Source organism: Eucalyptus grandis, chromosome 2 (genome assembly GCF_016545825.1).
Source record: "Eucalyptus grandis isolate ANBG69807.140 chromosome 2, ASM1654582v1, whole genome shotgun sequence".
NCBI classification, from domain to species: domain Eukaryota; kingdom Viridiplantae; phylum Streptophyta; class Magnoliopsida; order Myrtales; family Myrtaceae; genus Eucalyptus; species Eucalyptus grandis.
Genome location: NC_052613.1, coordinates 25,932,470 through 25,945,737, shown reverse-complemented (window position 1 = coordinate 25,945,737; position 13,268 = coordinate 25,932,470). Strand labels below are relative to the sequence as shown.

Here is a 13,268-nt window from a genome sequence, read left to right as displayed (position 1 = left end):
TGGAAAATTACACCATGGTTAACATCAAAATCAATCATGCCTTTGCTGCCTCACGCTCCACGATTGAAGTACTTAAAATCTATAAAGCGGAAGAGTTGTGTACCATCTTCGGAATCAGACCGATTAACTTAGCAATAGTTACGAACGAATTACAGGATGAAAGGTTGCTAAAATAATCGGTAATGAATTTGTTAATGGCATCATAATTCAATGCACTTCGTTCTTCCCCTGCACTCAAGATTACAATAGGCATCGAACATGATTCATTTGATCCCATACAATGCAATCGGCTTAATCAAACAACTCAAGAGAAAGGAGAGCGTGATGAAAATTGAAAGAGAGTGAGTACGACAAATTATTGATCCCATATCAATCCCTTGTGGCTGGAAAGGAAAGAATCCCACTTTCCCTTACCAAGAAAAAAAAGAGAGACAAAAAAGATGGAAGATTTTAAACTCTCCAAGTTAGCAGGGGACGAGCTCGAGAATTGCATAATATGCAAGCAGCACCGGAAAAGAGACAATCATTCCAAAGATCACCCTGCAATCGCCCATCAAAAGGTCTCATTATAAGGGGCGACTGATAATTACAAGCACTGATTTGATATTCATGCAATTCATTAGATTGATAGAAAGGAGGAGTGCGTACGCAGTGCTAAGCACGTCCGCATGCAGTGCATATTCTTTGGCGTAGATGAAGGATGTAATCGACTGTGGCAGTGCTGCCTGCGAATGAATAACCATCAGCTCGACTAATTTTGACAGATGGCAGGTTAACATCCACGTGCATAAGACTTTAATAATTGAGGTGACAGACATGGCCAACAAGGTTTCTCAGAATGACAAGAGATTATTACCTGAATGATAGCGACACGGAGGACATTGCCACGCAAGCCCAAGGCAATAGAACCGATGGCCATGGCCGCCGGACCAGCGATGAACCTCAAAACCATCCCGAACACGGTCAAGCTCGGCCCACATGCTATCAATTTCTCTTGCTGCGCCATGAACATCCCTACACACACGCATACACTAGGTAATTAACGTCAAACCTAGGGTTTTTTCAAATTGTGGAATATATTTCTATGATCAATATCGGAATAAACGAGAAAGAATCTCATTCTCATTCTCACCCATACTAAACATGGCAGTGCCCGTCCCAGCTTTTGACAAGATCGTTATGCATCCATCTATGATGCCTGGCATCTCAAAGTGCCACCTACGCATTCATATATACGGAAATTAATCCCATGTAGTTAGTAAGTAACAAGTTAATTAATCATCAAATTATATGTTTTTGAAAATATATACCTACACATACATATAAGTGTTAGAAATTCCAAATCAAAAGGATTACAAACGACATCATGCAACTCACGTGCAAGTACAACATAATCTGCGTGCAATTCACATGCAAGTGCAAGATTTTGATCATAGGACTAGTGAGATAGCACTAACTTTAATACTATATTAAAAAAGTCCAATTCCAAAACCCAAGCTGGTAAATGGAGGATAACTAGTATTTATGACTCATCAAGCCATATGGGATAATACTTCAATAACGCACATAGAGTTTATTAATATTTTTTCTTAACTTAATTTACCTGTTTGCAATCAACGCCCAAACTATACCAACTATGCATGCATAGGAGTTTGGGTTCATGGCAAGCTTCATCCAAACGACCCTCATGAGAGACCAAAATGATGGCCTACTAGAGCTCACCATCATCTCCAACCCCCCTTCCAAATTGAATTTGGCCACCGGATCGACGACTGTCCTTGCTGGCGAGTCGCCCTCCGTGGAGGATGGTGTCGATGAGATGTCAAGCCCCGACCGCTTCATCTCCAGCACAAAAAGGAGCAACGTGAGCCACACGATCGCCTGGAACACCGAGCCCTGGATCACCAGGTCCACGCCCATCGAGCCATACATGGCCTTGAGCAGGGGGACGCCAACGACGAGCGAGTTGGTCAGCGTACACAGCGAGAAGCTGGTGATGGACCAGCAATAGCTCCCTTTGGTGCTGCACTTGGCCCAAAACGCTAGCACCAAGACTATGATGACCTTGGAGACGACGTCTGCGGCGATGAACGCGTAGTTCCACTCGAAGGGATCAACATGGGCCGTGAACTCGAAGGTGAAGAGAGGGAGGGTGAAATAGCAGACAAGCCGGTTTACCGCATCACACTGCTCCGGCTTAAAAATCTTCCACCACTTCACCGATCCGTAGCCCAACATCAACGCGACATATAGCGGCACCATCGCCTCCACCACCTTATACACATCCTCCAACCCTATCATTCTCTATGTAATCTCTCCTCTCTCTGTTTCTTTTTCTTTTCCTTTTATCAATCGACCAACCTCTTCACAGAGCTTGGTAACTTAATGGAACAGTTGCTGAAGAAGAAGGCGACGTACTAGTCAAAACTTGAAGGAGGGTATTTATACTCGATAAGGGGAGAAAAGCATGCGTGCAATGCGACGCAAGCCTCTCTTTTTTTATACTTTATATTTCTTCTTTTTTTTTGGTACAACTATTTCAGTGATGATAGCCCTTCATTCAGGGAGGTGGGTGTATTAGATTCTCGATTCTCGAAATCGGACATGAATTGTGGTGAGTGCATGAAGAGGCACAGTTGCTTTCGGGACGAATAGGTCAGTCTTGTGGTTAGCAATCTCTAAGTCCCTTTTTCTTTTTAAAGAATAAGAGAATGAGATCCAGAGATTATTCCATAACCCCATCTTGCAAATAGCTAGGGTTTCTGATTTTGTGTATAAAGATTATTGTTGGTTATTATATATTCTTGGGGGCCTCACCCAAAAGTGACTATTTTTATTCTCGTGGGGGTTTAGAGATATACACATAGTCCCACATGTAAATATTACGTCCAACGAAGCTTTTGGTATGATAAACCAAGTGTTTTTTCATACTAACGAGGTAGACCTATTCGACTAAATCTAAAAAGTAAATTCACACAAATTCTTAAAACAGATCTTGTGTTTTGGGCAATATACAGGGTCTTACCTCGGTGAATATTGCCATTTTCTTTAAAACTATTGGTAAAATGAAATATTTCGAGTCCCTTATGCAGCGACTTCAATCCGAGAGATATATAAATTCATTAGCCCTGAAGTAGAATTTTGAAAATGCTACAAGTCAACGCTCGGCGGGAGTAGCATTAGGCTAAGGATTTTGGAAATGATAGACTTTAGCTCAAAGGACCATTAAGAATGTTTTGTCAGGAATGTCAACTTTGGCATAAAAGCCTTTGGAGGCTAAAATGATTTTAAAAATGCTCTCCCAGACACATCCAAAGTTCTAAGCACCTCGGTGTCATTATATAGATCTTGATAACATTTCATGATTTTCTATTTGCTGACAATGTGTATCTGGGTAAAAGAAAATGAAAAAACCATATGATTTTCAGCAATCTTCCAGTTAGGGTTTGTGCTTTTTAAAATAGAGCAGACCATCAGAATCGATTTGAGGATTGAACAGCAGTTTTTTCTAGGTTCATGGTGCCCTAGGAAGCGACTGTGTTAAGCGAAATGGTCTACTTCGGTATAATCTAATTAAGAACATCCAAAGTGACGTGACGATTGATCCTCTTGGCACTAATTTTTGTCGTGTGAACCGTTTGAGAGAATCATAGAACAAATTCCCGCCGATATTATTGTCGGATGATGCTGGCTAAAATGCAGTGGAATACACATCGAAGATCAAGTGAGGTAATCTCCACTCGTTAATATTCTCGCTTTTTGTCAATTTCATGTACGCAAATGCTTCTAATCGGATGGCTTTAAACGACTTAGAATCGAAAGGACTTCGTAACTAATTTAGGAGAGGCAGTTTGCGTTTGGAGGTATATGCTGTAGAACTAGTCGACCGAACACAACAATACGATTAGTTAATCTAGTCGACATACGAAACATGAATACTATCTAAAATGTATAAAGGTAGACACAACTCATGTAACATGATCTAAGAACAGGTTGACAAGTTGACAAGTTGACAAGTTGACACAATTGCGTTACTCAGCAGGACACGTAATCCTCCCGCCAACCTGGAAAATGCCAACACATATTCGACGTAAATATTCTCAATTTTTTTACACATATTCAGAGTAAATATTCTCAATTTCTTTTATAAAATCTATATACAAAATACGAGGACTTAAAATATCATCAAATCAAATAAAGAATCCGTTTGTAGCAAATGACAAATCAATCAACACAAAATCATAATAATGAACATTATGGATGGAATAACTTTTTAGTTAATTGTTGTTGATACATGAATTTTGCCATTGAATTCATAATATATTTTCCAAAGAAAGTCATTTCAAGAATCAAGTCTGTTTGTAACAACAAGAGACGACTCCTATAAAAAAAAAAAAAAATAGTTCATATGACCCTCTATTCCTTATTCTTTTTAACACTTAAATTTTGACGACCAATTAGTGATTCATTGTATAGAAAATTAAGTGTCAATCCCAACTCCTAATAAAAGCATTATTAAAATTGCATCTGCATATTAGGAGCATTTTATTTTAAAGCCCATATAAAGTGCATTAATTATTAAGGGACTCAGGCAAAGATTTCCTGGACCAAGCCTACAGGAGTGGAAATTCAGCCAAGCCCTCTAATCTCATATAATAGCCGAAATTCATCACAAGTGGCATTGAAAAGCTGTGGTAAGACTTGAACCACCGTTTTCAGCAGGACTTCTTTTCAGCCTTAGATAGCAACTTCTCCTTCCAACTTTCTAGTTTTGAACCGATTCTCCCGAGGACCCATGCAAACATCTGTTTTTTGGATGCTCCCTAATCTGAAGGAATACCCAGATATTTACCTGTTTTGTCAATAATAGGAACCTGCAATTCCATTGCCATATTATCTTTCAATGATTGAGGGCAGCCCCTCACGGGAGTACCAAGTTGGAGAATTGATTTTTGGAGAGTAATCGAGCTTTATATCATTTAAATCTCTACACGTGAAAGAGATTAATATATTTCCCCATTATTTTCATATGCTAACGTTGCTGTAAGTGCTTCAAACCAACGGTTCATTTTGAGCCAATAGTATTGAGGCCAAGATCGCATTCCAACTCACAACAATATTGTCCCCTTTGAACTAAAGCTTACACAATTTTGTTCTTTAGGCTTCACCTAGAAAATGCCTCGTTGTAAGATAAATGACATCCCATATATAAACTTCACCTCACCATGCCCAAGCAATGTGGGATTCAGTTCATTCCTGCCCCTACACCATTTTAGAGTTGGAGTCATACCTTGGCCACCAACTTCTGCCTAGTTCATCCCCAAACTATACACTTTTAGCTAAGCTATTGGCTCTAATACCATAATGTGAGACCAAGGCCCTACATGCAACGGTATTATCCATTTTAGGCCGAAGCCAACATGGTTATGTTCTTATGGGCTTTGCCCTGAAAAGGCCTCATTGTAAGTTAAGATAAGTGTCATGCCACTTATGGCATTTCACCTCACCTCACCTAGACAATGTGGGATTCAATTCATTCCTACCCTTGAGCTATTGTAGAGTCAGAGTTGCACCTTGTCCGGGCCCTATCCAACCCCGCGATCACTCCTGCCCTCATAGGATTAGGTCATTACAAGTACCACTTCAAAAGGATCAAGCTATCGGAGATTTGATTGATTAATGATTTAGCTAGTTAGTAGAATATTGCAACCATTTTATGCCAAAGCAAACTAAATAATTTAGGTTATATTCATTGTTGCCATTAAATGTGGTCACAAAATACTTGAAAATTCTGAAAATATTGAAATATCAAATATTGAAGTGTAAAATTGGTTTATAATGAAATCTTAGGGGTACAATAGGTACATTTTTCACTTTTTTAATATATATATAATGACATTATCTCTTTGAATTCTATTTATCACGAAATATATATTGAATTGTATAATTGCTTCGTCTACAAAACTTAGAGAAAACAGGTCTTAAGTAATAAGTTTTTGCAAAAATTTTATCCAAAATGGGTGTATTATTATTGCCGTTGCCGTTGTTGTTATTAGTAGTAGTAGTAGTTCATATTTTCTTGACATTGTTTGCATCTAAATTTAAAAGGCAATGTTGCAGGAACCAGACGAGCTAGTCATAAGGTTCCAAGCAACACTTTTTTGTGGTTAATAATGGTCCGTTGCTCATGCAAAAGGTGACAGACTGTTACGAAGGCATTTCCCGAAAGGAAAAGATGAGAAGCAATCTAGTTAGGCAATTGTCGGGTGAGTTTTGTAGCGATCTTCGTTTGCTCGGTCGACAAAGATGGGAAAAATTTTGGTTGATGGATCTTTTTTTTTTTTTTTTTGGTCAAAACATGGGCATTTGTGGCTGGACTTTTACATGAAAAACACCATACAAAGAAAAAAGACGTGAAAGGTGGGGCAATACAAGGAAACGTTCACCAAAGTTGGCAGACGACGGAGACAACACGCAAAGAGGAGATCGTCCACAATGAAGACAGTTACGGAGAAAAATTTGGACGCTCAAACGCACGGACACGAACACCACGCACGCGCAAACAGAAAAAACTATTTTCTTGTAAACGATCATTTGTATTAATTGCTTGAAAAATTTGATCCAGTCATATTGTCTAGCAGTTTCAAACACAATAGTGCAGATATATATTTTAAATTCACTGAAGACTATGGTGTCTTAGTATGCTTATATGTTAATGATATGCTTATTTTTGGAACTAATATGATTGGAGTCACTAAGATTAAGATGTATCTAACTTCTTTGAGCGAAACTAAATACGTTGAAAAGATGTTAAATAGATTTCAACATCTTGATTTCAACATCTTGATTTCAAAGAAATGAGCATTCCATTTGATTCCATTATTAAATTTAATTATAATACTGGTAGAGCAATATTGCACTACTTGAATATGCAAGTGCTATAGGGTCTTTAATGCATGCAACACATGAGATTACTTATTCTTTGTGTAAGTTGAGTAGATATATTAGTAATCCAAGTATTGGAAGGCTATTATCAGAGTTTTTTGTAATCAGAACTGAAAAATTGGGATTGTCCTATAATAATTATTCGCCTAACTAGAAGGATATATTAGTGCTAATTAGATTACAAGTGTAGGTGACAAACATTCTATTGTTTGGATGGATTTTCACCTTAAGTGGGTGTATTGTATCTTGGGCGAGTAAGAAACAAACATGCATAACTCACTCAAAGATGGAATCTAAATTCTTTGTTTTAGCAGGAACTAAGAAAGAGGCTAAATGGATTAAAGATTTGTTCTTGGACATCAAATTATGGCCTAATCATGTGCCTCCTTTTTCTATCCATTGTGATAGTCAAGCTATTTTGACAAAAGCTTATAATAGTACTTATAATGGTAAGTCTAAACATATCAATTTAAAACATCAGTACATGAGACAATTAATTCAAGATGGACTATACCAATTGTCTACATGAGGTCAAGCAAGAATTTGGCCGATCTTTTTACAAAGGCTATAGCTAGAGATATGGTAAAGATAACTTTAAAAGGAATGGGGTTGAAACCCCCTGACTAAAATCACCAATAATGGTAACTTGGCCTAATATTGAAATATTAGTCATTATAAGATTTAATGGGTAAAATCAAGTAACTAAATATGATTGCTTGATACTAACATCAGCCCAAAGTGGGAAATCAGTATTGTCTGTTACATTTTGTAATCTGAATTAAATTCTCGATGAAGTATAAAGCAAATTGATAATGTGTTATTGGTAATAAAGATACATGGTAGATACTTCACTTATATAATTTTAGATGTGGTGCCGTTCTTACGAAAATTAGCTTGTTTTCTAAAGAACTCATGAAACAATTACAAACACAAGGCTATAATAGTGCTAAGTAAATTATGAACTTTTCTTTGAAAAAGAGGTTAATATATGTACGATATATCATATTCTTTAAAGTAGCAAGTTTCATGCTATAGCTACTTGTCACTTTTATAGAATTTTAAAGTAGTTACACTAAGTAAACGTTTAACTCGAAAGAGATCTTTATGTATGGGCTATGGGCTAAACTCCATAATACCCATATGCAAGTACATAATCATTAGGCGCCCTTAGCACTTGGGTTGCTTGTGTGCTCGTGAATCATAATTAGTATTCCGAATTTTCAATGTCTTTTCAACATATCTTTTAAGAATATATTTGTTCATCTTGCAATCTTTTCTAAAGGTTTTCTTCTGCTAAAAAACAAAGATAAATACGTCGGTTTTTATTGATCAAGTCTTGTCAAATTTCTTTTCAAAAGATACAGCCTTCTTTTCAATTGTTTCCCTTTGAGAGTCCCTGGTTATATACCAGAATTGCTATTGGATATCTCATTCGAGATTTTATTGTATCTTGGAAGATTTTTGTCAATAATCCTTAGTAATGTTATGGGGCAAATAATTCTTTAAAAGATTGTCATCACGCCTCAAAATCTAATTCCATTTCTTTCCAATCACAAGCAACTTTTCTCAACAAATGGCTCTTGAACAACCAACCTTTCCAGAGGATTAGACGCAACTCCCAAACGTATTCGGGGAGGAGTAAGCACCAATTTGGTCCGAACCGCCGTAAAATTGTCTGAGCATTTCTTTAACTCTATTATTTTACGCACGCAACGTGTCGGATATTATTGGTATTTGCATTTAATTGGACAAACGACTCTGTTACCCAATTGTCCCACCATTAATAACTACAATCTAATTTTCAAGCAAAGTTAGGCAGACTTTAGATCAAGAATGGGATCTCTCTCTCTCTCTCTCTCTCTCTCTCTCTCTCTCTCTCTCTCTCTCTCCCTCCTTGTTGAGTAGAGCAAGTCGTTTTCCTTTCTCATTCCTAATTTTCCTCTCTATATTTCACGCCCTTTGCATCACCATTTTAAATAAGTTGGCAGACACAATCATCTGAATCGACTTAATGAATAGCATGGTAATAACTTACCGAAATTGATGCAAAAAAATTCCAATTTCAAATTATACTCTGAAGAGAAGCAACAAAATTGCTGAAATATTCGTACAAGATGTGTTGTCCACCATTTTGTTTAAGAACAAAAAAGTTGTACTTGCACATTAGTCATTCCTAAATAATTTTGAAGGAAGTATCATTCGTTTCAATTTTACGTTGAACTGTAAATTGGACATCGAATGTTCCTTTTTTTTGTTTCACCATTTTCACTCTTTGAGCAGGGTTTAGGTTTTCCTGTTCTTTCGTTTTGTTCGGTTGGCAAAAAAAGGGGAAAAAATTATATAAAATAAAACTGGACTATTGATCAGATCAATAACCAACCTGTAACATTTAGTGACCTTAAAAAGAGAGGTTTGTGAACCCAAATTTCACAATGCATGCTTAAAACCATTCATGGTGGTCCTTCAAAATTTTATACGTAAATATACAAGCACCTCGAGGAGTAATGGTCTTCTGAATCAATTGCACAGCCTATGGGTCGGTTCTCTAAATCATGAACGAAAAGAAATCATAATTGACCTTCTTTTCTAATTGCTTGAATTTAGTGCCCTGAAATTCTATTGAACATGTAATTTGACACATTTTTCTATATAATCGCTTAAATAAAATCTTTGGCAAAAAGTCGGACAGGCCTGGACTTACCTAACCCGACATGCCCGATTGCGACATGCAGGATGCCATTCTCGTCAACAAGATATTTTCAATTGTGGTTGCCGGTAACTCGAAAATGACAAAGATTCAGAGAGAGAAGAGAGAGAGAGAGAATCTATGGCAGTATACAATTGAGAGATATTGTCAATTGTAGTGGCTAGGCTGGACTAGGCAACGGTAGGGGTTGCGGCGGTGCGTTGTACTACAATAGAAGGAAGGGAACAGACCGAGACGGTGTTTGTGTTGTTGAATTAGATTTTGGTTTTTTTTTCCATGCGAGTGTTAGGGAAAGATAAACATGGTGAAATCTAATGAAGAGCCACTGACATTTCCAGCTTGCAAACTGGAAATTCCTTGGTAGAAGGATGCAAGAGCGTCATCACTCTAAACCCTTTAAATACTGCCCCCGAGTCCCAATTTCTAATCAAACAACACATATCATCATCTCTCTCTCTCCGCGCACTAACACTAAATGCACACTGCTTGCATATTGATTATCCCTACGAAGCACCTTATAAATAAATCCCTCGTCATCAAACACCACGGCAAGAAAAGAAAGAGACAACACTAGCTAGGCGTCAATCATCATCATCAGAAAGGAAGATGATAGGATGGGGCGACATGTACAAGGTGGTGGTGTCGATGTTCCCGCTGTACGTGCCGCTCATGCTTGGCTACAGCTCCGTCAAGTGGTGGCGCCTCTTCTCCCACGACCAATGTGATGGCATCAACCGCTTCATCTCCCTCTTCATCCTCCCCCTCTTCGGCTTCGGATTCACTGCCCACATAAACCCCTTTGCCATGAACTTCCGCCTCCTCGCTGCTGATGGCCTGTCCAAGCTCGCCACCCTCTCGATCCTCGCCCTCTGGGGTAGGTTCAGCAGCCGGGGGAGCTACAGCTGGTGCATCACGACATTCTCGCTGTGCACGCTGCCAAACCTGCTCGTCGTCGGCGTGCCGATGCTGCAGGCCATGTACGGCAAGTGGGCGGTCGATCTGGCGGTCCAGCTGTGCATGTTGCAGTCTCTGATTTGGTACCCTCTGGTTCTTCTGTTTCTTGAGTTCAGAAAAAGGAGGATGATGGATTTGGCCACTCCTCCTCCTCCTCCTCCTGAAGAAAATGGTGTGGTTGACGAAGAGAGGGATATAGGGATGAGTGTTGTGAATACAAGTGAAGTTGGTGGTGATGATCTTGAGAAGAGGAGCCATGGGACATTCCAAATGGTGTGGATTAAGATGGCCATGAACCCTAATGTGTATGCCAATGTTCTCGGCCTCGCTTGGGCTCTCATGGCTAGCAGGTATTATTTATTTCAGCAAGCACAAATTCTTAGGTACAGTAAGACTAGCTTTTTCAAGATTGATCAGTTGAATGGCCCTAAGTTGCAAATTATAATTGCACATTTCATATGAGCATACCGCTTTATTTAGTAAATTAATATGCATGCGTCATGCAAATATAAAGAAATTTCATTAGTAAAACACATCCTTTTAACCCTGTTTTTTTCCATGTACCTAGGACAAGCAACCTACTTTTTAACATACGGTGACATGATTTCGCTGCAGACTAAAATTTACAATGCCAAGTATCATGGAAGGTTCGATCGAGATCATGTCAAAAGGGGGGACAGGCACAGCCATGTTTAACATCGGTACATACTCGCCAAGCTAACCCGATTATCAATTCTGAAGTTCAAGAACAAAAAACAAAAGATAGTTAGCATTAGTGCTTGAACTCGTTGCTATTTAGATGATTAATGAAAGTGTATGGTGCATGTGAATTGCAGGGATATTCATGGCAATGCAAACGAAGGTGATAGCCTGTGGAACGGGCCCAGCGGTTTTAGGAATGGTGTCGAGGTTCGCGGTGGGGCCTGCAACCATGGCCCTTTGTTCTCTTGCATTGGGCTTGCATGGGCCTTCTTTACGGGTCGCCATCATTCAGGTTGGCTTTAATTCGTTTTGCTTGCATTAATGATAAACTAACCATCTTAATATTACCAAGCTTTTTTAATTTTAACAATATATTTCGGATGGTGCTATTTCACCCTATTTTCATTAAACAGACAAAGTTACCCGTAATTATTCAATCAATTTAAAGTGGGCTAGCCCCCAATTTATTTACTTTTCTTCTTTTGTTAGTTTTTCTACTCCTATGTAGAATTTAGTTGCCATAAATTAGAATGTGACGCATTTTGTTCTTGTTAACTATGGATATTCCATGTGTATTAAAAGCATTATGTTTTCTCCCTATTTTTAGATTTTTACTTCCATATTAGTTTTGTGAAAAGAGAAATTTTGAAGAAACTTAGTTATTTTCTACATTGTCGAGCAAATTTATAGAGTAATTGTCCAGTAAAATCAAATTTTTGTTTACATAGATAACTTTTTAACACGGTAACTTGTTTATAAGCTTTTTACATTTTTGTTGGCATGTCACCATCAAATATTTTTTATTAGTTGTCTTTTATATACATATACATATTATAAGATGATCGGATGAAACCACACACAGAGAAAGAAACCTCTTTTCCAAAACAAAATGGTAGTTACGTTCCCGATCATGAAACTTCAAAAGATGGGATTTAATATATCAAATCTTTGCATAAAATAATTTTTTTTTTTTTTTGTAAAATTCCATTATTTTGGATTGACAAAAAATTAATATCAGTCAAGGAGTGTTTATGAACAATATCAAGATGCCTCATTGTGCATAACTTTTTCATGTTGATTTTTTAGTGTTTTTCTAAACACTCCTATAACATCTTACATGCTCCATCTCAAAGCATCTCACCAATAGTAATGAAAAAAGATAAATTTTTCATATAGTAAATATAGAGACCCAATATATATTTTAGACTAATGAAAAAAAAATCATATAGTAAATATAGAGACTTGATATATATTTTAGACTAATGAAATTAATAAAATAAAAAGTTCCCCAAGATAGTAAGCTTTTGAGACAGGGGGAACGAAAAATAAATAAGTTGCCATAAGGGCGATTATGCATAAGAGATTATTTTTATTTTTTAATAATAATAAGTTCAACTTGATGAAAAACATAAACAAAAATAAGCGTATGATATTCTTAATTATGACAATTAGATCCTATATAGAAATAGAAAAACTAAAAAAAAAAAAAAGAGGATAGTAAATAAATTTGAAGCCACCACTTTTGATTGCAATTGAAATTAAGGAGAATATTCTCTTTTTAATGAAAATGAGGGTAGATTTACTTATATAGCAAGTGGAAATGGCACAACCTTATATTTGTTATTATGATTTTCTTTTGGGTACAGGCGGCTCTTCCACAGGCCATCGCTTCTTTCGTGTTTGCCAACGACTACGGATTGCATGCAAAAGTCATTAGCACTGCGTAAGTTAAACATCGCAATCTTTTATATTAAACACGTCATTCTAGAGTTAAATTTTTCTTATTTACAAGATTGTCTTGGACTATATTGTTTCTGGGTTTAATTGCTTGGAGTTTATGATCTATGATCAATCATAGCTAATCTACTATTTCTTAATTCTCCCTAGGGTGGTGTTCGGCACACTGATTTCCCTCCCACTATTGATTGGCTATTACGTTGTCTTGGAATATGCAGCTTGA

The 13,268-nt window shown here is 37.4% G+C and overlaps 2 protein-coding genes across 2 annotated transcripts; one reads left to right on the top strand and one right to left on the bottom strand.

Annotated features, from left to right (window-relative positions):
* Nucleotides 1–246: 246 nt before the first annotated feature.
* LOC104426804 (auxin efflux carrier component 5) lies at nt 247–2,454 on the bottom strand. The gene is made up of 5 exons (XM_010039971.3): nt 1,604–2,454; nt 1,133–1,218; nt 857–1,014; nt 649–725; nt 247–540 (listed from the first exon to the last, which is right to left on the bottom strand). The coding sequence occupies exons 1-5, from the start codon at nt 2,299–2,301 to the stop codon at nt 465–467; spliced, it is 1,095 nt and encodes a 364-aa protein (XP_010038273.1). The 5' UTR covers nt 2,302–2,454; the 3' UTR covers nt 247–464.
* Nucleotides 2,455–10,258: 7,804 nt separating this feature from the next.
* Nucleotides 10,259–13,268, top strand: LOC104434793 (auxin efflux carrier component 5). Its single transcript, XM_039306894.1, has 6 exons — nt 10,259–10,778; nt 10,833–10,956; nt 11,222–11,307; nt 11,443–11,600; nt 12,955–13,031; nt 13,196–13,268. Exons 1-6 carry the CDS (start codon nt 10,259–10,261, stop codon nt 13,266–13,268), a joined length of 1,038 nt encoding a protein of 345 aa, XP_039162828.1.